The 22,251-nt window shown below is 49.6% G+C and overlaps 3 protein-coding genes and 1 non-coding gene across 8 annotated transcripts in view; 1 reads left to right on the forward strand and 3 right to left on the reverse strand.

The window, feature by feature from the left end:
* The window catches only part of AP2B1 (adaptor related protein complex 2 subunit beta 1), an 82,276-nt gene extending 80,049 nt beyond the window's left edge, over window positions 1-2,227 (reverse strand). For 2 of the 4 annotated variants that reach the window (XM_063174101.1, XM_063174098.1), the window contains exon 1: window positions 2,149-2,227. The gene's annotated coding sequence lies outside the window, so the exon portion shown is untranslated. Of the gene's footprint in view, window positions 1-2,091 lie in introns of all 4 variants that reach the window. The other 2 variants (XM_063174099.1, XM_063174100.1) reach the window with 2 other exon arrangements.
* A 120-nt stretch (window positions 2,228-2,347) lies between these two features.
* On the forward strand, window positions 2,348-6,985 carry PEX12 (peroxisomal biogenesis factor 12). Its single transcript, XM_063173876.1, has 3 exons — window positions 2,348-2,473; window positions 2,852-3,396; window positions 5,185-6,985. Exons 1-3 carry the CDS (start codon window positions 2,348-2,350, stop codon window positions 5,582-5,584), a joined length of 1,071 nt encoding a protein of 356 aa, XP_063029946.1. The 3' UTR covers window positions 5,585-6,985.
* Window positions 6,986-8,716: 1,731 nt separating this feature from the next.
* LOC134428013 (Z30 small nucleolar RNA) lies at window positions 8,717-8,813 on the reverse strand. Its single transcript, XR_010030288.1, has one exon. It is a non-coding gene; the product is annotated as a Z30 small nucleolar RNA (small nucleolar RNA).
* A 1,855-nt stretch (window positions 8,814-10,668) lies between these two features.
* Window positions 10,669-21,457, reverse strand: UNC45B (unc-45 myosin chaperone B). Of its 2 annotated transcripts, XM_063173899.1 has the most exons (21): window positions 21,353-21,457; window positions 20,970-21,053; window positions 20,676-20,845; window positions 20,370-20,406; window positions 19,924-20,099; window positions 19,240-19,329; window positions 18,644-18,811; window positions 18,264-18,432; window positions 17,831-18,001; window positions 16,827-16,998; window positions 16,294-16,594; window positions 16,029-16,123; window positions 15,231-15,372; window positions 14,665-14,805; window positions 14,364-14,491; window positions 13,895-13,961; window positions 13,474-13,587; window positions 13,270-13,385; window positions 12,825-12,942; window positions 12,575-12,730; window positions 10,669-11,469 (listed from the first exon to the last, which is right to left on the reverse strand). In XM_063173899.1, the coding sequence occupies exons 3-21, from the start codon at window positions 20,835-20,837 to the stop codon at window positions 11,203-11,205; spliced, it is 2,790 nt and encodes a 929-aa protein (XP_063029969.1). In that variant the 5' UTR covers window positions 20,838-20,845; window positions 20,970-21,053; window positions 21,353-21,457; the 3' UTR covers window positions 10,669-11,202. The 2 variants fall into 2 exon arrangements, with proteins under 2 accessions (XP_063029969.1, XP_063029968.1); XM_063173898.1 differs by lacking the exon at window positions 21,353-21,457 and having other exon boundaries at window positions 20,970-21,318.
* Window positions 21,458-22,251: the final 794 nt, after the last annotated feature.

Here is a 22,251-nt window from a genome sequence, read left to right on the forward strand (position 1 = left end):
CACAGCTCATGCCTCCTCTGATGGATGTAAATGAGAGCTGCCTTAGGTGAACAACCAACCTGCCCTACTCCACGTGCAGCACAGGAAAAAGCTGCTTTTCTCACCAGCACACAGATTGCTGCTTCATGTGTGTCAGAGCTTGCTTTGCACACTGTTCAGAGACAGCCTGCCAGCAGCACTGGGCATTATCTCATCACCAACAACCTCAGTGTGCTTCACAGCAAATGGAAGCAGATATCTCAAACACTGCACAAAATGCCAGCTCCTTGTAAATCTAAAACCAAGGAGAGCCAAGGGAAATTAGAACATCATGAGCAGCTTTGTATTTTCAGAAGAAAAATCTGCTTTAGACTGCCCCCCTCCTCACTAGAGATGGAAACAAGTAAGAGGTGCTCAGAGCTGAACAAAAGGCTCCTCCTGATGCAACCCCAGCAAATGAGGAGAGATGAGAGGGAGGAATGGCTCCAGAAAGCTCCAGCAGTGCTCAGTGCTACCAACAGTGGCTTGACATTTCACTGCAGACTGAACCAAAGCAGGAAAAGCCTCCCCAGCACAAACCCACACAGAAAACCTGACCCCACACACCGCTCCAGTCAGCCCGAGCTGCTCCCCAGCACTGATCCCACACAGGAGGAGAGCAGGTTTAAGGGCCTTGGGATTAAGGCAAGCTCCTGGACACTGAAACCATCAATCCCTAAATCTCCCCAGTGATCCCTGGTTTAGCTCCAGTGGAAGTGGTGCCACCCATTTTTCCTGGAAAGCCTCTCAAGGAGCTGTGTGACAGCCCAAGCATGGCCCAGGGCCACTGGAGAGCCAGGGAGACAAACAGAACAGTGGAACGTGGCTGGCAGAGGGAGAGCTGGGCCTGCAGCCCTGAACTTGTGCTGCCACGAGGGTTTTGCTCCCATCCTGGGGACCAAACACCCCCATTCCCTGTGAGCCCCATCCCAGCCCCTCCCACAGCTCCAGCAGGACTCCCAGCACCCACCCACCCTCCACTGGCATCCCAGCACCCCCTCAAGCCCCCTGCCCACCAGCCCTTCCCCCTCAGCACCACTGCCCAGATCTCTCCCAGTATCCCCCAGTTCACAGCAGCATTGCCCACAAATCCCAGTTCCCCTCCCCAGCACTCCCAGTCCCTCTCAGCACCCTGCCCTAATCCCTGCCTGCCCCCACCAGCATCCCAGCACCTTGCCATGCTCATTCCCATCCTACCAGGCCCAGCCCAGTCCATTCCCTCACCCCAAACCAGTGTCTCCTTCCAGGACCCACTGACGCCACTGCTCTCACCCCTCCATCTCCTCTGCAACCACCTGCCCAGTCCTTCCAGTACATCACCAGAGCCACTCCCAGTGCCTCACCAGCGACTCTCCCACCCCACACCAGTTCCCACCTCCCAGTAACCCCTCCCAATGCCCCTTCCCACCTTATCCCAGCTGTGTCTCCCAGTGCCCTCTCCCAATGGCACCTCCCACCCTATCCCAGTTCCCTTTTCCAGTACCCCTCACCTCTCCCAGTGCTCCCTCCCAATGCTCCTTCCCACCTTATCCCAATTCCCCCTCGGTGCCCCTTCCCACTCTATCCCAGTTGCCTTTTCCAGTGCCCCTCACCTCCTCCCAATGACCCCTCCCACCCTAGCCCAGTTCCCCCTCCCACTTTATCCTAGGTGTCCCTCCCAGTATCCCCTCCCACCCTATCCCAGTTCCCTTTTCCAGTACCCCTCACCTCTCCCAGAGCCCCTCACCTCCTCCCAGTGCCCCTTCCCACCTTATCCCAGTTCCCCCTCCCAGTTCCCCCTCGGTGCCCCCTCCCACTCTATCCCAGTTCCCTTTTCCAGTGCCCCTCACCTCTCCCAGTGCCCCTTCCCACCCACACCAGTCCCCCCACCCCTCCTCTCCCCTCCCAGCGCCTCTCCGAGCAGTTTCTCTCCCCTCCCTATCCCAGTTCCCCACACCTCCTCCCGCTATCCCCTCCCAGCACCCTCCCCGCCCTATGGCGGCACCCCAGCACTGCCCTCACCTCTCCCAGCACCCCCTCAGCCCCTCCCAATTCCCCACCGCCGTGCCGCAGTGCCCCGCCGCTGACCCTCACCGCTCCCGAGTCCCTCCCGCGCCCTCAGCCCCGGCCCCACTCACGGGCCGGACTCACCGCTGCGGGGGCGGCGGCGGAACCGGAAGCGGCGGGGCCGGGCGGACTTGGATCAGCGAGATCGAACCCTCCCCGCCCAGAGCGGCCGCGCCCCGCTACCATAGAGCGGCGGCAGCGGGCGGAGCGCCGGCGGCCCGCGCTTCCGGGGGGCGGGGCGGGGCAGAGGCGCCCCCTAGCGGCGGGGCGGTGTGGCGGTGTCATGGCGGAGGTGGGCGCTCACCTCACGGCCGCCCCGGCCGGGGAGGAGCGGCCGTCCGTGTTCGAGGCGGTGGCCCAGGACAGCCTGATGGCCGCTGTGAAACCCGCCCTGCAGCACCTGATCAAGGTGAGGGTGAGGGTGAAGGGAGAGGAGGGGTGCCGCTGTGTAACTCCGGGGGGCTGGTGTGTAACTCCGGGGCACTCGCAGGCAGCGGGACTGTTGTGAGCCACCTGGGTTGTTTGAGAATTACAGGCGTCGTTTATTTCTGCTGTGATTTATAATTTAGCATTTTACTGCGCTTTTTAGCTCCTTCCCTGTGAGGGTGGGGAGGCCCTGGCGCAGAGAAGCTGTGGCTGCCCCATCCCTGAGTGTTCAAATCCAAATTGGACGGGGCTTGGAGCACAGGGACAGTAAAAAGTGTCTGGTTGGAACCAGAAGATCTTTAATGATCCTCCCAACCCAAATCACTCTGATTCCTCCTGTTTTGTGTCCCTTTTGCAACAGGTGCTTGCCGAGTCCAACCCTGCCCGGTACGGTTTCCTCTGGCGGTGGTTTGATGAGATTTACGTCCTTCTGGATTTGCTGCTGCAGCAGCACTACCTGGCCAGGTGCAGCGCCTCCTTCTCGGAGAACTTCTACAGCATGAAGAGGATCCCCATGGGACACGGCAGACAGCGACCTCTGGCCACAGCTGGCCTGCCAAAGAGGCACCACTGGAAATCTCTGCTCCTGCTGGTTCTTGTTCCTTACCTGAAAGGAAAGCTGGAGAAACTGGTGTCCAGCCTGAGGGAGGAGGATGAGTACTCCATCCACCCTCCCTCATCATCCTGGAAACGCTTCTATAGAGCTTTTCTAGCTGCCTACCCCTATGTAAACATGACCTGGGAGGGCTGGTTTCTTATCCAGCAGCTGTGCTACATCCTGGGCAAGGCTGAGCATCATTCCCCCTTGCTGAAGCTGGCTGGTGTCCGCCTGGTCAGGCTGACTGCAGAGGATATCCAGGCCCTGGAGAAGAAATGGGCTGAAAGCACCTCAAGTCAAACACACAGGTATGGCAGAACCTGGCTCAGGTGTTGCCCTCCAGGGTGTTCCATGGGTGTGTAAATTTAGGGGTGATGCTGCGAGGTAAAAGTGCCTTGTTCTCCAAAAATTCAAGATGAAAGTTCACACTGACAAAATGTGCTCCAGAAGGGTGTATTGAGAGCAAAAATAAGGAAACCAGTAGCAGGGATTAGCTGAAGTGATTTTGTGGTAATAAAATTTCAGAGTTTGGGGGTGTTTTTGGACATGCAAGCCTTTATTCTGTTAAGTCTTTCCCTGCACTTTTCCAGCAAAGGAGATGCAGGAATGTTGCTGAAAGGATTGAAACTTATTTCTTTGATTTTCCTAAGCAGCAGCTAGTCATGGCCACACTGAATACCCTGTGAAATGGCGACCTGGAGTGAAACACTCTGTGCTCCAGGATCCTTTAATCCAATTTCTTCTGATTTAAACTTCTGAAAAAAACAGGATTTGGATCTTCCTTAAAATAAAAGAAGAATCTGAAACATCCTAATAAGTGCAAACATGGGACACTAATTAGGATTACTAATTTAGGATTAAGGAGGTGTATGAAGCTGTCACTCCCCAGGTGCTTTTCCCCATGGTTTCTAGATGGATAAACATGCAGTAGTAACCATCTTAGATCTTCTGTAAAGTAAAAAAGAGAATATGAAGCATCCTAATAAGTGCAAATATGGGACACAGTGACCAACTAATTTAGGATTAAGGAGGTGTGTGAAGCTGTCACTCCCCAGGTGCTCTTCCCCATGGTTTCTAGATGGATAAATGTGCAGCAGTAACCATCTTGGATCTTCCTTAAAATAAAAAAAGAATCTGAAACATCCTAATAACTGCAAACATGGGACAATAATTAGGATAACTAATTTAGGATTAAGGAGGTGTATGAAGCTGTCACTCCCCAGGTGCTTTTCCCCATGGTTTTTAGATGGATAAACGTGCAGTAGTGACCATCTTGGATCTTCCTTAAAGTAAAAAAAAAAGAATCTGAAGCATCCTAATAAGTGCAAACATGGGACATTAATTAGGATTACTAATTTAGGATTACAGAGGTGTATGAAGCTGTCACTCCCCAGGTGCTCTTCCCCATGGTTTCTAGATGCATAAATGTGCATCTTGGATCTTCCTTAAAATAAAAATCTGAAACATCCTAATAAGTGCAAATATGGGACACAGTGACCAACTAACTTAGCATGAAGGAGCTGTATGAAGCTGTCACTGCCCAGGTGCTCTTCCCCATGGTTTCTAGATGGATAAACATGCAGTAGTAACCACCTTAGATCTTCCTTAAAATAAAAAAAGAATCTGAAACATCGTAATAAGTGCAAACATGGGACCAACTTAGCATGAAGGAGCTGTATGAAGCAGTCATTCCCCAGGTGCTTTTCCCCATGGTTTCTAGATGGATAAATGTGCAGTAGTAACCATCTTCCTTAAAGTAAAAAAAAAGAATCTGAAACATCCTAATAAGTGCAAACATGGGACACAGTGACCGACTAACTTAGCATGAAGGAGCTGTGTGAAGCTGTCACTGCCCAGGTGCTCTTCCCCATGGTTTCTATATGGATGAACATGCAGTAGTAACCACCTTAGATCTTCCTTAGGATGTTTCAGATTCTTTTTTTATTTTAATAAGTGCAAACATGGGACACAGTGACCAACTAACTTAGCATGAAGGAGCTGTGTGAAGCTGTCACTGCCCAGGTGCTCTTCCCCATGGTTTCTAGATGGATAAATGTGCAGCAGTAACCATCTCTCCCCGTTTCTCTCTGCTGCAGCTTTACCTCACGAGTGCAGTCGGCCCTGAGGAGAGCTCTGGGTGCCGTCGCCGTCTCGCTGTCCACCGGCCTGTCCGTCAGCGTCTTCTTCCTGCAGTTCCTGGACTGGTGGTACTCCTCAGAAAACCAGGAGACCATCAAGTCCCTGACAGCCCTCCCCACGCCCCCGCCCCCTGTGCACCTGGATCACGAGCCCGGCTCAGCTGTGCTGCCCGGCCTGAAGTCCGTGTGCCCCCTGTGCCGCAAGGTGCGCGTCAACGCCACGGCCCTGGCCACGTCCGGCTTCGTCTTCTGCTACCGCTGCGCCCACGGCTTTGTGAAGGCTCACCAGCGCTGCCCAGTCACGGGCTATGCCACAGAGCTCCAGCACCTGGTCAAACTCTACTCCCCTGAGAGCTGAAGGGCTCCCAGGAGCCTCCAGCAGCTCTATGGGCATCCCGTGGAAGGCTTCAGACAGCTCCTGGGTGAGCTGTGCGGCGCTCGCTGGTTCATCAGCTTGGCTGCCTTTGCACGTTCTGGCGATGCTCTGCCCTTTGCTGATGAGCTGTTCAAACATCCTGGCAGCTGCAGAGGTATCACACAGCCCCAGCCTGTCAGCCAGCACAGAAATGCCTCAAAGGACCAGCTGAAAGGGAGGAAACATTGATTTGGGTAAGAGGAATGCAGATGTGTGGGTTAAAAACCAGCACTGGTGCTGCTGGAGGGCATGGGCCAGCAAATTAAAGAGGCAGGGAAATTCTCCAGGTAGGTTTTTCTTCCCAGGCCCTTGTGCTGCCCAGGGTGAGCTCTGGCTTTGCCAGAGGTGGAGACAGGCTTAAACCTCTGCTCTTCAGCCTCCTGCATTTTCAGGCTCTTCACCTTGGAATTGAGAACATCACCCTCCTAATTCCCATCAACGGTTCTAAATTAAGACTTTTGACTCTTTAAGGGAACAAGATGGACAAGAGGAATGTGACATTTTCTGCACAAGAGAGAAAATGACAAACCAGATTAAAACAAACTCCTAATTGATGAGAATGGTTTATTGTTAAATAAGTATTTGCATTAATTATTATCTGCTTTTATAAAGCAAAATTCTTTCTTGATTGAGAACCTAATTTAATTCTTTTCTGGTTATTGGAAAAACACTTTGCTCCTCTGGGGCCTCTATTTACATAAGAGAGACAAGACTAAAGCTGCTTTCATCTTTCCATGTGATGGTGGTGGATGTAAGATTAGCATTTTGTAGGCTGAGAATCTTTAATGTCTGAGCATTACATTGCAATTATTCCAGTCCCAGCCATGTAGCACATTCATATCAGAACAAAACATCCTGGCACTGAGCACAGGAGGAAAGAAAAGCTGTGTGACATGGCTGGCTCTTGCTTGACACCTGATTTTTCAGATGGAAGCCTGTGCTCCTGACTCTAGGGAGCAGCAGTGCTCCAGATATCACAGTGACAGTGCTTAGAGCAACAAGAGCAAAGTTTCTGCACAAAGTCCAGACCCCACTCTGGCCTTTGCAGATTAAGAGATATCTCCTAACATTTAATCCACTGAACCAGGCATCTCATTTTCCCTCCACTTTAGCTCTGCTTCAGAAGATAAAAATCTCCAATATCCTCCTTCACCTGCAAGCAAGAGAGTAAGGTTATTGAATAATGTGGGAAAATGCAGTAATTTGAACCTTCTCCAAACCCCTAATAAATGAGATTTGTTCCTGCTGCTTTATTATCTCTGTACACCTCCCTGACCCTTCTACCTGTGCCACTGTGAACTAATAATAATAAAAACTATCTCATTTCTCTCTTCTCCAGTAAAATGGAGTCCATGAAGATACTCCTTTTTCCTTTAGAGGGCAATTAGAACACACAGGTCTTACTGGAAGACAAATCACATCAAAGTGTGAGATTTTCTGAGGTTCCAAATCACTTTTTAATTTTTGTTGATGTCCTTGTGACTCCAGTGCAACAGCTCATTTAAATAAGCATTTGACTGATGATTGCTTTTCAAGATAGGTTTATTTCCCTTTTATCCTTCCTAGACTTTCCAAGTTACTTACCTGCTGCTCAGGGAGAGGCTGGGCAGGGGTGGGACACTCACCCCCAGCTCTGCAGGGCTCTTGGGGAGTTCATCCTCTCTCTAATGCAGGATTCACTAACACACAACAGTTATCTGATCCCATACAGCTCCAGGGCCTCTCCAGCTCCTCCTCCCAGGATTTATGCCTCTTCCCCTCCCCAAAAAGCCCACCAGATGCCCACCTGCCAGGCCCTGGCTGCTTCCCACTCCTGCACAATCCCCTGTCCCTGCCAAACTTGGGCTTGGCCACCTCCAGGACCTGCACAGAACCACCCACATCAAAGCCTCCCAGTTCTAAGCAGCTGTAATTTCTCCTTTACACAATAAATTGTCCTTTACACAATAAAGCTGAATAACAAGCATCAAACCCACCATCTGACAGGCTCAGCAGTTACCTGGCAGATTTTTTGTGTTCCTAGAGATGGCTGCAGGATGCCAACTTGGATTTGACTCCTTTGAAACCTCCTGATCTTAGCAGCCAATTGATACTCATTGTCAGGTTTCTTACTCTAAAACTAAGCTACAATACCAATTGGGGTTATAGAAAAAATCCCATTTGTCTGCTTTTTAACTGTGTTCTTAAAACCAAGACTGGCTAAGGATTGACAAGAGAAGTTTTTTCAGCACCAACTTTATTAAAGCAACCTTTGGACTTACTAATTTGTGATTTCTACAGAGTCATGTACCCAATATGCCCTCAGGATGCTTTGGTGTTGCTCAATACAATTTCATCAACATTAACAGCAGCACTGGAGTTGTTCAGTATCCACTGCCAGGACTTGACTTTGCAAGTCTTTTAAAAATTCTTTAGTGAACCTTAGGCACATTCACAGCTCATCAAGGCAGCGTTCAGAAGTTAGAGCATGAAGCAACTGAGTTTTTGCTATTTTCTTAAAAGAAACAAAGTGGCTTCTCCTGTTAAGGGAAAACCACTAAAACATACTCCTAGGTGTATATTCCCCATGGATGCTTCTTTCTTCATAGGAAGAGAGAAATCAATATAAAGATGTCATCAGCACCTGGAAAAGAACAAAAAAAAAAACCGAATTAGAGAATAGCATCATCTCTTTTCTTAGGTCCTTCCCTCAACGCCAAAGGGGTTGCACTTCATGGAGAGTATTCCAAAAATACTTCTGGCTCCCTGCTGGCAAGCACTAAATGAGAATACAGCTGAATGAACTGCTAATGAACTTCTACAGGGCAGACAGCTCAGAGTCTGCACTGCACTAACACAGAAGACACAGTGGCAGAGGATCTGGAGTTTGTGATCCACGGCACACACAGGAGATAAACCCACATCCTCCCCTCCCTGCAAGCTCACACAATGCTGCAGCAACGAGTATTTGAGTTATTTTTCAAATCAAGGCTTTTTCTGCTGTTAAACTGCTAAAAACTCTTAGTATTTTTTTTAGGGTGCATCAAAGTTTCAAGAACAGCAAAGCTGCTCCCTGCAGACGAGCTTAGCCTAAGGTAGCTCAGAGAGAAGATTAGGTGATCATGCCCTGGTCAGAGCGGAGACACGGAGTCTCGGCAATACCAGTTCAGACTATACTTCGCTCATCATTGCTGCTGGGCAAATCTATTTGCCTCCAACGAGTAGCTCGCTCCCAAGCCAGGGCCTGGGAGGTTTCCTCCTCCCTAGGAGGACGAAGCACACGGAGCAGGGGAGCACAGGGATGGAGGTGATATTCCTTCTAGAGCCGAGCAGAATCTGGGGAAGGCAGGTCACAGACTGGCATTCCAAGGTCAGCAGAGCAGTACCAGGCAAACCCAAGAGGATAAAAGTGCCATACCTGCAAATGCTGCTGCAGTCAGTGTCTCTCCAAGGCTCCAGAGGCCTGTTTGGATCCCTCCCTTCCCTCATGCCACAAGTTTACACTCTCTTCCCATCTCCTTCCCTGTACCCTCCCCACCAGGTCCCTGCAGCTCTTCAGTCCCCAGTTCCTCTGCCCGCGCCCATCCTCCATCCTCCGAGCTCCCCGATATCCTCCCGCATCTTAGTAAACCGCACATGCCTTACACCTCGGCCAGGTACGGGCTCCTCAGAGCCCAGAGCCGCTTCCACGTCCCCTCACCCTCCGTGTCTCCATCCTCGCACACTCCGAGCCCTCAGCTGCCCCACCGCGGTCCCGCATCCCCCTGTACCCCGTATGCCATATGCCATATGCCATATCCCGCGTCCCTTGTCCCCTGTCCCCCTCACGCCGCTCCGCTCCCACAGGCCCGGCCACACCGGGGCGGAGCCGCCCTCTTCGCCCCGCCCATCAGATAGTAACAACCAATCACAGCGCGCGGTTCTAACGGTGGGAGCCAATAGGAAAGTGCGTTAGAGGAGCTGGGGGCGGTGCGAGCGTTTCCCGCCCTGAGGAAGCCTGAGGGAGCGGGTGGTCCCTGTTAGTGTAAAACTCATGTTCACCCCATGTTTTTCTAAAAGAAATGCCAATAAATGGCTTTTACAGAAGTTATTTCCCCACTCAACTTCAGCAACAGTCAGTTAGTAGAACGCAGTTGCTCCAAAGAGAGGCTTTAGCAGGAGAAGGGAAACTTTGCCGCTCAATACCAATGGCATTTTGTCTTGGTGTCAGAGATGCTAATTAGGTAAACCTGTATAGAGGCAATGTTAAGTACTTTCGAAAGCCAGATTCAAAAGCCCTAAAAATGGGTATCCAAAATTGAAGGCTGATAGAAAACAAATCATATTTCCCACCACAATGTTCCTCCCTCGGTTTGGAAGAACAGCCTGATATCCCTCAGCTGTGATTATAAAGCACCAGCGATTTAACTGAACCTGATTACATTCATTAAATACACCCTCCAAATAAATCTACTTTTAGCTTATCAAACCTTTTAGTTCAAAATTTTCTATCTTTTTCAAATTCAGGATACTAGAGACACTTGCATTTATTTTTTTCCCTTAACATGCAAGAAAAGACTACCCTCAGGGTTCCTTTCATAACCCAAAACCTCAACATTTCATCATGCCTATTGTGAACATCACTAATATTAATATGATCAGAAATATTTTAATGTGTTTGAATTAATATTTAAATAATTATTGAGTAAAATTATATTTATTACATGTTTAGGGACTTTTCCCCAGGAACTAAAACAATGGTCTGTGATTTTTGTGTTGTCCATAGCCTGCATTAAGAATCTGTGCTTGAATGAAAATATTTTTGTAATGAAGTTTAATGTGATGATGACTACTGGATTGCTTTTCATTCTGTTTTTTTCATAAATGGGATATTTTCAACATTCCCTGTGCCTTGCTGTGGCACCTTTGTGGTGACTCTGCTGCATTTGAGAGCACTGGTTTGCAAGGAGTGAAAATTCAACCTATGTTACCAATTTCTCCATTTTTTCCAGGTGTGATGCAAGACTTGCCTTAAATTCTCCTTTAGCTTAATAAAATCAGAACAGGAATTCCACATGGAACAAAGCAGTGAATTTATTAAGAGTTCACCCACCATCCTCACACTTTGGCACATATCTTCCAATAAATGAACAAAAAAGCACACAGCTAAAATCCTATTTTCTGACTATAGAATAGAAGGCACGTAACCCTCCCTGTTCCACTATTGCTGGGAATTCCAGAAGTACCAGGAGCTGGAGGTGGTGGCAGAACCAATTTCAGCTTTGTTGAGTTTCCTTCCAACAGCCTCCTGATAAGTCTCCAACACAACCAACTCTTTTACAGCTGAAGCTTTCATCATTATCAGCTGAATGGGGGCAGAGAAAGGACTTACACCATCTGGGAATTACTCAGATGGACACATCCCAAATTTCCCAGGCAAATTCCCTCCTTTTCCTCATACACCTTATGATCCTCCAATGCTGTCCCCAAACTATTCAGTGCCTTGACAATGGCACCAGATTCTCCTCATGGCTCTCACTTTTCCCTATTTCTCCATTTTTTTTTCTCCCACACTCAGCCTTTTTTTGGTGCTTTTCATTCCCTCACGCCTGAGAGAGAGGTTTGATCAGCTCGTAATCCATGCACTTGGTGAGGCAATCACGTGCCACATTTATGATGTGCTGCTTCTTGGGGTGATCCTCCTGCTTCCCCACGTAGGTCAGGATCTCCAGGAGCTCCGACTCCACCAGCTTCTTGGCCAGCTCTTTGTCAGAGCTGATCAAGTTGAAGGCAATGACCAGTCCTCGGTGCTGGACCTCCATGTTGTCATGCAAGCAGAGCCTCTGCAGGATTTCAAGCCACTGGGTGGTCTGCAAGGGAAGGAGAGATCATTAGTACTGATTTGAAGAATATCTCAACCAAGAACATGACTCTGGCTTCCTTCAGTGGAAGGAAGAGCAGTACTCATGTCACTTATGGTATTTTTAACTAAGGAAGCCTGACTCCAAACATTTTAACCCAATTTTTCTTACACCTAAGTCAGAATCTTCCACAGCACTGGGACTGTGATGGTGTTCACAGGGGTCTGAGGATGAGGGAAGAGACCAGGATCTGACTCCATGTTTCAGAAGGCTTGATTTATTATTTTATGAGATATTTTATATTAAAACTATACTAAAAGAACAGAAGAAAGGATTTCATCAGAAGGCTAGCTAAGAATAGAAAAAGAAGGAATGAATAACAAAGGCTTGTGGCTTGGACAGAGAGTCTCAGCCAGCTGACTGTGATTGGCCATTAATTAGAAACAACCACATGAGCCAATCACAGATGCACTTGTTGCATTCCACAGCAGCAGATAATCAATGTTTACATTTTGTTCCTGAGGCCTCCCAGCTTCTCAGGAGAAAAAAATCCTTAGGAAAGGGTTTTTCATAAAATGTGTCTGCGACACTGGGACAACATGGAATATGTTTCGTATTCAATTTGCTGCATAATCGCTGTGAAAAGAATTTGATCAGAGTCTTGACACAGCTGAGATGGCCAGGATACTCCCCCACCCCAACCTTATTGAGTTTCTCGTTGGCTTGATTAATCATTTTATCTTAATGAGCTCCAGAGTCCAATCATGTGTGCAACAAGATAGGGTTCAGGAGCTCTCAGCCACAGCTCTTCAGACCCTCAGCCATGCAGGCTCTGGGTTCTCAGGGCCTACAGATCTGTGCAGGGAAGGGACATCCTTTGGGATCTCTAAAGCTCAGCAGGCTATCAATCAAGCTCTTCTCATTTCCATGGGGAACAAAGTTTGGGTTTCAGGTTATTTATCAAAGCATGCACACCCAGGCCCCAGCTTCTCTAGGTTCCTCAGTATTGAACTAGTAAACTGCATCTTCCTTTGGAGAGATTTCTTCAAATCTGAGCCAGGACCCTTGCAGGGTAAATCCCACACACTGCCCACAACCAGAGCTGTGTCCTCACCACTTGAGTCATCTTCGAGCAGAGTTTCTTTTGTGCTGCTGTCAGCATGGCCAGGGCTCCTGCTGCTGCAACCTGAACCTTCTCATCATCCTCACCACACAGCAACACCACCAACTTCAGCCGGTCGTTGCCATCGGCCACAAACCGCTCCTGAACCTGAAAACACCCAGAGGCAGCACAGTTAGGGACAGCTCCTCACAGGGCAGGGGCATGCAGTCAGCTTGGACATCATGCCCAGGGGGGATTTTACCTCCTTGTTGACCACCAAGTTGCACATGCACTCAGTGGCTGCCTGTCGGAGTTGGTCGTGGTTCTCAAACATGTAGTTTTCAATATCTGGCAGGGCCTTCTCTTTGATTATCTTCAACCTGTGGCAAAGAGCAGTAAAAACCACACATTATAGGTCAAGCAGCAACCAACTTATCAAATATTAACTGCAGGGAAGGCCTTGAAGCAAATCAGTGTCTGGAGCGCATGATGTGGTTCATTCCCTGTCTAATGCAGATGAAATTCATTTCTTTGCTGTTTCCAGAGGAAAATAAGCCACTCTCCTTTTCCTATTTCATCAATCTTTTAGCTCTGAGACCTTTGTAGCTCTGCCAAAGTTAGCTCAAATTGACCAGTCTTCATAGTCCAACAAGTAACTCACATTCACTCCTGGGGAAAGAGGAAGGTTAAAAAGCAGTAAAGCTCACCTGAGTTTATCACTTCTTCCTGAAAAGTTTGTGAGACCTAACAGAGCCTCGTAGTTCTGGAGTCCATCTCTCTCTGTGTTCAGCAGGCTGACAAGGGGCCTCACCACCTCATACACCTGGAAGAGAAGGCTTGCATTAACAATTTTCATTTGCTAAAGGAAGTTTCAATTATTTTGTTTTTATTATTATTATTATTAAGCTTACTCTCTCCCCCGGGAATGCAATGTCTGGATTGGAGATAGCAGCAATTTTTGCCAGAGCATGAGAAGCCTTTATCTTGCCAACATCTGTGCCTTCCACAGCCAGAGGTATCAGGGCCTGGAGACACAGGAAAAAGCATTCAGTGTTCTAAGAAGATTTACAAGACTGCCTTAACCGAGTAAACCAAATTAAAAATATCCCATAGCCCTCTGTGATGCCTTGCTTTTGTTCTCAAATAGGTACCACAAGCTCACTCCAAGAACATCACTTCTTTGGAACCTTGCAGAGATGGGACTGCAGTGTCAGTATGGCCCTTGGGGGGACAACTTGTGCTCTTCTGTCACTGTCCCTCACCGGAGACACACCCCAGGCTCCCAGCAGGCATTAACAGCACATCAGGAACTGTGAACATGAAAGCAATCACCTTCCCACCACCTTGAGCAACAATGGTCCCGCGGTCCTTGGGGTCTTCACACAAGGCAAGGAACACCCTGCAGGGGCACAGAACACTCAGTGAGACAGCCATGGGGACAGCAGCAGCCAACAGCCCTCATGGAATGGGGCTGAGGTGTTGCAGGAGTGCCAGAGCCACCAGGAAAATTCCAGGTGCTTAACCCCATGCAGACAGCACTCTATGAGGAAACAAAAAATGGCAGATTAAGAAGTTTTCAGGTCCGTAAAATGAACTCTATTCCAGCCAGAACCAATACAGAGAACTCAAAAATGCATTCCAGCAAGGCAGCTTGAACATGAATTTTTATGACACCTCTGAACAAAAACTTTGGTTTTAAATCTTTCCTCCCCCACAGGCAGAATGCCCCAGCCCAGGTGTCCATCCCCATGACACAGGGGCTGCCCAGCACTCCCAGCTCCCAGCACTGCAGTGAAGGCACCTGGCAATGAGCTCCTTGCTCTGGTCAGTCAAAATGGCACTGTCAGCCTTCACCATGCAGGCCAAGGCAGAGACAACCCCAGCCTTCAGCAGCCTCTTCACCCGCTTCACCACAAAATCCTTCTTGTCCTGAGGAGGAAACATTGGGAAAGGATTAGCCCTTGGCAGCTGCCATTCTGCCACCCAACAGCCTGCTTGGACAGCAAACAACTTCAGTCTGGAGGCAGGAGACCTGAAGTCTGTGACAATGGATACACCAAATAAGTCTTTCTGAACAGCATCTCCAGCTGGACACAACCCACCTTTGGATGCTCCTCAGGCACGTGCTGCTTGGAGAATTTTGCCAGCTGCACCAGCTCTGGGACCAGCTCCTTGGTATCGTAGCTGTTGGTACAGTTCACCAGTGCAGAAGCCACAGAATACAAGATTGTTTTGTCACTTGCCTGCACAGGAAAATAAAGTTTGTGTGAGGGTGAGGAGGGCACAGCAGGGAAACAGTTCCTTTTGGACTGCCAGGATGGTTTTCACTTGTGGAAATGTTCTTATCCCCAGTTTCATAGCCCATGAAAGTTTTCATGGTCAAACAAGGTGTTGGACATCAGCAGGTGCTGTCAACACCTTGGTGCCTTTGGTTTTCATGCATTTGCTGACAGTGAAGGTAGGAGCAACACCCCTCAGCCCAGGGAAAAGAGCAGGATGGTGGCAGCCCTGAGATGTCTCTGGGGCACAGGCAGAACCGAAGTTCTGCTGAACCAGAGGTGAGGGGCTGGGGTCACAGCTCCTTCTGACTGGGGCACAGTGTAGGGCTGGAGAGCTGGGAGAACTTGGTGCCAGCAGAGGAATGAAGGAACAAGGAAAGGAGATGGACCTTGGCTAATTCAAACATAGCTTTCAGGGCTGGCTCATCTTCAACAAAGTCATCTTTGACATCTGCATCGAGGGTGAGGTAGGAGAGCCCTTCCACAGCCCATTTCCTGGTGCGGGCATCGATGCTGGTGTTGCACAACCACCTGCAAGAGAGAAAAACACTCACATTTCTATCTTGGGAGCCAGAACTAACTCATCTGGGAAAAGTGGGCAGAAAAATAGATATTGAGACTGATTCAGGCCCAAATATGTCCTCAGGTTCTGCTGCAGCTCCTCAGACTGGGGATGCTTCCCCTTGAGACATGACCTTCCTCCCCATGGCTCAACTTGTGGGATCTAAATGCTGCAGGGAATGACAGACCAGGACAGCTACTCAGCACTGCTTTGCCTTTTCCATTCCATGAAAAACGAGATGCCTGCAGGAATGACCACCCATTCAGTCACTTCCTGACTTGATCCCACCTCCTTGCTTACTCCACCTGGCAAATTCACCTTCAGAAGGGCCTTGTGCATATTCAAAGTAAGCATTAATCAGGCTGTGCCACTCTGGCAAAGAGGGAGGCACCAGGTCTGGTGTGTCCCATGGGCAGTGAGGGAGGGAGAAGGCTCCTCTGGGTATTGAGGCAGAAGGAGCACATGGCTGCTTCAGGCACAGAAAAGCCCAATGGCTCTGGGGGCACTGTCAGCTGGCAGGCAGCACATGAAATGAAGGCAATGTGTGGGCAGGATCTCGTGGGGGAGGAACACATTGTGCTTTGCAAAGATTGGAATAACTGAAGGAAGAAGGGAAGTCACTCACTTTCGGCACTGCTTGGCTAACTTCTCCGTGGAGCCCTCAGCAAACTGCCGCAGGCCATAGTCCGTGCCTCCGGCTGAGCCCAGCTTGCAGAGACCCTGAGGAGGACAAAAGGGATGTACCAGTGAGAAAGGCTCATTAATCCTCTTGTGCTGCTGCCCCAAAACAGCCTAAGCCCATCTCTCATCCCCACAACCTCCCTCCTCTCCCAAGTCTGGGATTAAGCTGCCGAGTGTGGCAGGCAATAGAGGCAGGGCTGCGTCCTCACCACCAGAGCTCGGATTTTGATCTTCTCATTTTTGGTCTTCTTGTAGATCTCCTTCAGGAGTGTCACCCCATTGGTGATGATGAAGGTGGCTCTGCTCAGCTTGGTGGAAGCGTGGATGAGAGCTTCCACAGCCACCAGCTGGTCAATCTCCCTCTCGGAGCCACACAGGGCAACCATCATCTCCATCACTCCCTTCATGCCAAGCAGCTTGTTGCCCAAGTCAAAGGGGCCTTGCAGAACACCAGACACAATCTGGACAGCGTGGAGTGTCTTATCCATGTCTTGTGGGTCAATTTTGCTCCTGCATGGGATAGAGCAGAGTATTGTACAGTAGCGGGGAGGGGATCTTCTCCCTCAGCCGTGCTGCTGAATCATGTTGGATATTTGGGTGTGCAAATTCCTGCAAAGCCGTGATGCAGCAGGATCCCAAGCAATTCATAATCTCCCCAAACCCCAATTTTGAACACAGGCAGACTTCAAGTGCCTGATCTCACCCTCAGGAAGCCCTGCTCCTGCCCTCTGGGCCGACTCACTTGATGTACTCCTCGCAGATGAGCCGGTAGTTGTCCCGCTCCGGGTCGCAGCGCAGGTCATCGTAGAGCTTATTTAGGAGGACAGAGGCAGTCAGCTGGGTGTTCTCTGTCAGTGGCAGGCAGTCAGGCATCTCAGGAATCTGGCCCACCACTTTCAGTATCTTTTTTAAGCCTGGAAACGATAGAGTGATATGGTTGTCAGAGGGGAGAGGGTCTGTGCAAAATTCAAGATACCAATTGTTACTTTCTTGCTGTGGAATAGCCAGTTGGGATGGTTTTCAATTATTTTTCAGCCTAATCACATAAGTCTTAAGCAAAAAAGACACTCAGATATTTACTGGGGAGGAGCTTCTGCTGGTGAGATTACAGGTTTGCAGCATCAGGCTTTTTTCCAGTTCTCAGAGTGAGATAAGCAGAACTGCATTAGGCCCCTGGCTGGATCGGTTATTTTTGTCAGGAGACATTAAACCTACTGACCTCCAAGGCTGGAGGCTCTGACTGAGGAAAACCCAGCCACTTTCAAGTGATTCTGCATGACTTAACCCACCTTTTGCTGAATTATTATTAAATAACTTCCATCAAAATGGTAACACATGTATGCATTGGAATTACTATAGAAACACACAGCACACATTTTCCTCACCCTCATCCAGCTTTACAATTGATCAATTTATGGGCCCACCAAGCTCAGCAGGTGCTTATCTCATCCTGTCTAAAGCAGACAATTTATCCAAACCAAATCCTCCTAACATTAGCAATTACATTGGAGAAACTAACCAGAGATATTAGGTAGTCCTTCAGAAACTCAAAAATTCTTGTTCTCATACACAGTTGATTTTCTCTTAGTACTGTTCCCTGCTAATAAGTCTAACTTTGCTCCAGGCTTGCATGCACCAAAAAAAGCCAGAGAGGCTTTATTTTATAGGAAGTTCTCCGGGTATTCAGGCAAGAACACACAGCTCCACATCTCCCAGATCAGAACAGGATGGAGGGCAAGGACTCACCATTGTCGATGACAAAGATGCTCCTGCTGTTGTCATGGTCTTTCAGGTCCTTCCTTGGTATGTTCTTGTTGAGGAGGTTGAGGGCTCGGTCTCGCCCTTGCCCAGACACTTTTTTACTGACCAGCATATCCAGCAAACGCATCGTGATCATCCTCAAATCCTTCTTGGTGTCTACAATGAAGCAAAACAGTAGCAGCCAGTTACAACAAGTTACCTCTGCAAGCAGGTGAGCTCAGTCAAAACCACTCAAAGCCATTGTGTGGCTGGAACAGAAGTATTTAAGCTGTGCATGAGGATGAGAGCTGTGTGCAGATTGTCCTCCTGTACAGCTGAAGGGTAAAGTCCCCACTTCAGCAAGGAATAAGGTGAAATCCCAGGAGCAGAGCCCTCCCTGCTGGGCCCAGAGGGAATGAAGAGCAGGTGATGTGTTTACCTAGCACTAGAGCCTCCTCCTTGCCGTGGTGCTCCTCCTTCCCCTGGCCCATCAGGCAGTCGGTGATGGTCTGCAGGAGGTTGCAGACAGCCAGGGAGATTTCTTCATTGTCCACTGACATCCACATGCAGATGCTGTCGATGCCCAGGTAATGGAGAATGGCAGTGGCCTGGCCCCAGGAAGGAGAGAGCAGGACAGTGTTAGCAAAGGCCTTTCCTCCCTGTGTCCTCTAGGCTCAGCTAGGACAAAGAAATTATTTTCCTCAGTTAATCCTGACTCACTACAAGTCAGAGTTTTAATTTTCTCCCACTGTTCACAAGCAACACAAACTATTTCAATTTCCCCCACCCCAGTTGAAGGTCCAAGCACCCTGTCCTTACCCGAGCCTTATGTCCTGTGCACATTCCTGAAAGTGTCCTCACGGCTGCCAGGATCAGCTCAGGGTTTTTGGTTTCTATCAGCTGCAGCAGCAAGTTGACCCCATTATTCTGGAAAATCCTCTCAGCACCTGCTTCCTCCCGCCCCAGGACTATGAGGTTGTTTGCAGCCTAGGTGGGAGGCAGAAGAACCAGGGGTCAGTGGCACAGCCCAGCCTCCAGAACATCTCTGGGAGATCCTGGTGGGAACCATGTCCTGACAGATGCAGCAGATCAGCTCAGCTCAGACCCCACCAGGCAGCTGATCCAGGTGCATTTAGGGACCAGCTCTGCTCTGCCCAAGAAGAGTGGGGTCACTGCTTGGAAGGAACATCTGGAGGGTGGCAGGACCTCAGCAGAAGTCCAGGCTGACCCTGCTTATGGTATTTTGGTAGGCTGGGCCACTTTCTGTCACCACAGGGGTGATTTTCCCTCTCTCTGAGCGCAGTTCACCTTCATCCTCCATCCAGGGAAGGTGGGGAAGGGAACACAGGGCTCTGCTCCCTGGAGCAGCCTCTGACATCAAACAGCCATTTTGCCGAGTCCAGAGCAGTTCTCACCTTTTCTCGCTTCTCTTTGTCGCTGTTCTCATCCAGCAGGATCTCAAACATCTTCTGCACCCTCGAGTCTGTGGAGAACTGAATGCGCAGCTGTGCCAAGAGGGAGAGCACAGAGCATCAGGAGGAGAAAACTGAGGAGCAGCTTTCCTTTTTCACTTCAAGAATGTTCCCTCCCCTCAAACCACAGGCAAAGATTTAATGCTTAATTTAATGCACGATTTAATGCACAATTTAAGCTGAATAACAGGAGATAGAATTTTTCAGCAATCAGCATCCATTACCAATCTCATGGGCACAGGCAGTGCCAGCCCTAAACCTTGATTTCTGAGACTTCACAGGAGGTAGTGGTGCAAGGATTTCTTCACAGCACCCCGGTAAAGGTAACTCTAGCAATGTGGCAACTGCCAGACCCAGCCCAAAGCTGGTCCAGACCCCTGCCAGGACCTTTCCAAGACACTCAGAACCAGGCCAGCCTCAGGAGGGTGCTGCCACACTTTTTAATTAAACCATTCACCCAACCCTCAGATTTACACACCTTAAGTATGAACTTCCAGTCAATGGAGCCTATTTATCCCCCTATATTGCCACAAATTTCCAGTATGACCAACAATCCATTGATGCAACCCAGAGCAAGGATTTCCCACCCCTGGTCTGTGAATCCAGCACTGTTCCCCTGGCATTTACCTTCTCCTGGATGTTGGCCCCCAGTCTCCTCAGGGTCTCCTGGAAGTTTTTGTTGCGTGGTTCGAGGGTTGCACATTTCTGAGCATCTTTGAATGCTTGGTCTAACTTGCCCAGTTTCTCCAGGGCCTGGCTGCGCCGGTACAAGGCTTTGATATCCGAGGCATTGATGTCAATAGCTGGGAAAGGGACCCAAAACACCAGGCATCAGAGCTTGCTGCTTGCAAGTGGCCTGTGCAAACTGTGATTTGCTTTGTTGTTAGCATCAAGCAGTGCTTGATTAGCGCTGATTGCACCAGCACATCGAATTAGAACATCACTTGAACTTCCAGGAATTCCCTTGTGGCCTCAGCACTTGGGTGTTAGTGGACATCAAGGGATAAGGCCACAGATGTGAGAGCAGGCTGAGCAAGTGTGTCCAGCTCTCCTCATAACAGCCCCCTCCTTACCTCTAGATGCATCCGAGGCTGCCTTGGCATATTCCTCCTGTTAAACCAGAAAGGAGGGATTTGTTAGCCATGGAATAGCAGGGCATGCCCCCAGTGCTGATGGACATTGGGATCTCTCTGCTTCCATTTCCCAGGGGGATGCCCCAGTGAAGCTCCAGCACAAGAACATTTCATTTCAGACCAGCTGGAAACCCCCTTTATTCAATAAATGGACAAACCACCCAGTCCAGAGCCAGTGAGTGCCCTTGGCTGCCCTCCTGCTCCTCTCCCCTTGAGCACTGCCCATGTGAGGGGAGCTGCTCTCACCTTTTTGAGGAAACAGGCTGCCCTGTTCCTGTACAGCACCGCCTGCAGCGCCTTGTCCTTGTTGAGCTTTATGGCTTGAGTGTAGCTTTGAAGGGCTTTCTCGTAGTCACTGGCCTGAAAATATTTATTCCCCTCCTCTTTCAGCTGAATGGGATCCTCCATCTGGAGAGCTTGAAGGAAAAACATCAATTTGTGGCCCATTTTCAACTGCCTGGGTCGCCTGCCTACTCCCCCAAGCTGAGTTCCACCATGAGACTGACATGTAATTAACACACATTAATAAAAGCAGCTTACCAGGACGAAGAGTTTTGAAAATGATGATGTAAATTGCTCTTCAAGGCTGTGACTTCTCAGAAGCTTTTCCCACCAATGTAGATCCTTAGGAGTAAAACAAAAAAAAGAAAAAGAAAAGAAAAACGACAACAAAAAAGAAAGAAATCTGCCAGCACTACGGAGAGTCCGTGTGGCTCAGGAAAGAGCTCACTTCCCACTCCAAGTTTGGGCAGGACCTGGCAGCTCCTGCTGCCTGTCAGTGTCACCTGTCACCACAGCCTGTCCCCTCCTTGTCCCCTCGTGCTTTATACGCCTGGGGAGGGCTGGGAGCCAGGCCCAGCTCAGGGGGCACCTGGCTGCAGGCAGACAGCACCCCTCCGCAGCAAGGGAGAATCCTCCCCTACCTGGCAGGGCAAATCCCAGCTCCCCTCTGCCTGCAGGGCTGCAGAGGGTGTGGGGAGCAGCAAGGGGGAGGCTCATGCCAAAAAAGCCCACGGCTGGGATGGCTGACCCCTGTCACAGTGCTCAGACCCTTTTCCCTTTCTATTTAGGGAAGCATGAGACAGCTGAGCCTCAGGGACAAGTGGCCCCGGGCCAGCAGCTGCAGCAGTGCCCAGCACCTTCCAGAACTCCCTGGGATAAGAAGCTGACTGACACCCAGCGCTGCCTCCTCCTCCTGGCAGGGCCTTTGGGAGCCCATCCCACTGAAATCCCACCGAAATCCCACCCCAGTCTGCAGCTGCCACCCACCCCACACGTGGCCGTTCAGCAACACGCTGGCAGGGGCTAACTGGAACATACTGGAAGTGCTGTGGTGAGTGGCTCAATTTGAGTGGCACCAGGAGACAGAGCAGCACTGAGCTCCAAGAGAACTGAGCCTTTCAACCCAGCAGTCACAATCAGGAATTCTGCTTTTTGATTTATCTCCCCCCAAACACAGGCCTTGCCTTCCCCAGTGTAGCTACCAGCATCCCAGCTAGAAAGCAAAGAGGAGAACTGGGGGAAATGACTGAGGAGAACATGAGCTAACCAAAACACTGCCAGGAGCAAAAATATCATTGTCTTTAATTGTGTGATCTGTGTTGTGGCTTGTGGCTCTTACACAGCAAGAATGAGCACAGAACTTCCCTGTCCAGGGCTCCTGTTTTATTCACCCACCAGCAGCAGCACTGCCCGGTCCTCTGGGCAAGAGGTGATTCCAAATTAATAAATCCCTTCACAGCAAATCAACACCACAGCTGCAGGCAGCTCCATCAAGAGCAGCTCCCAATCTGTACCTGTTGGAGAATATGTCCAAGGTACA

This window comes from Melospiza melodia, chromosome 21 (assembly GCF_035770615.1).
Source record: "Melospiza melodia melodia isolate bMelMel2 chromosome 21, bMelMel2.pri, whole genome shotgun sequence".
NCBI lineage: Eukaryota > Metazoa > Chordata > Aves > Passeriformes > Passerellidae > Melospiza > Melospiza melodia.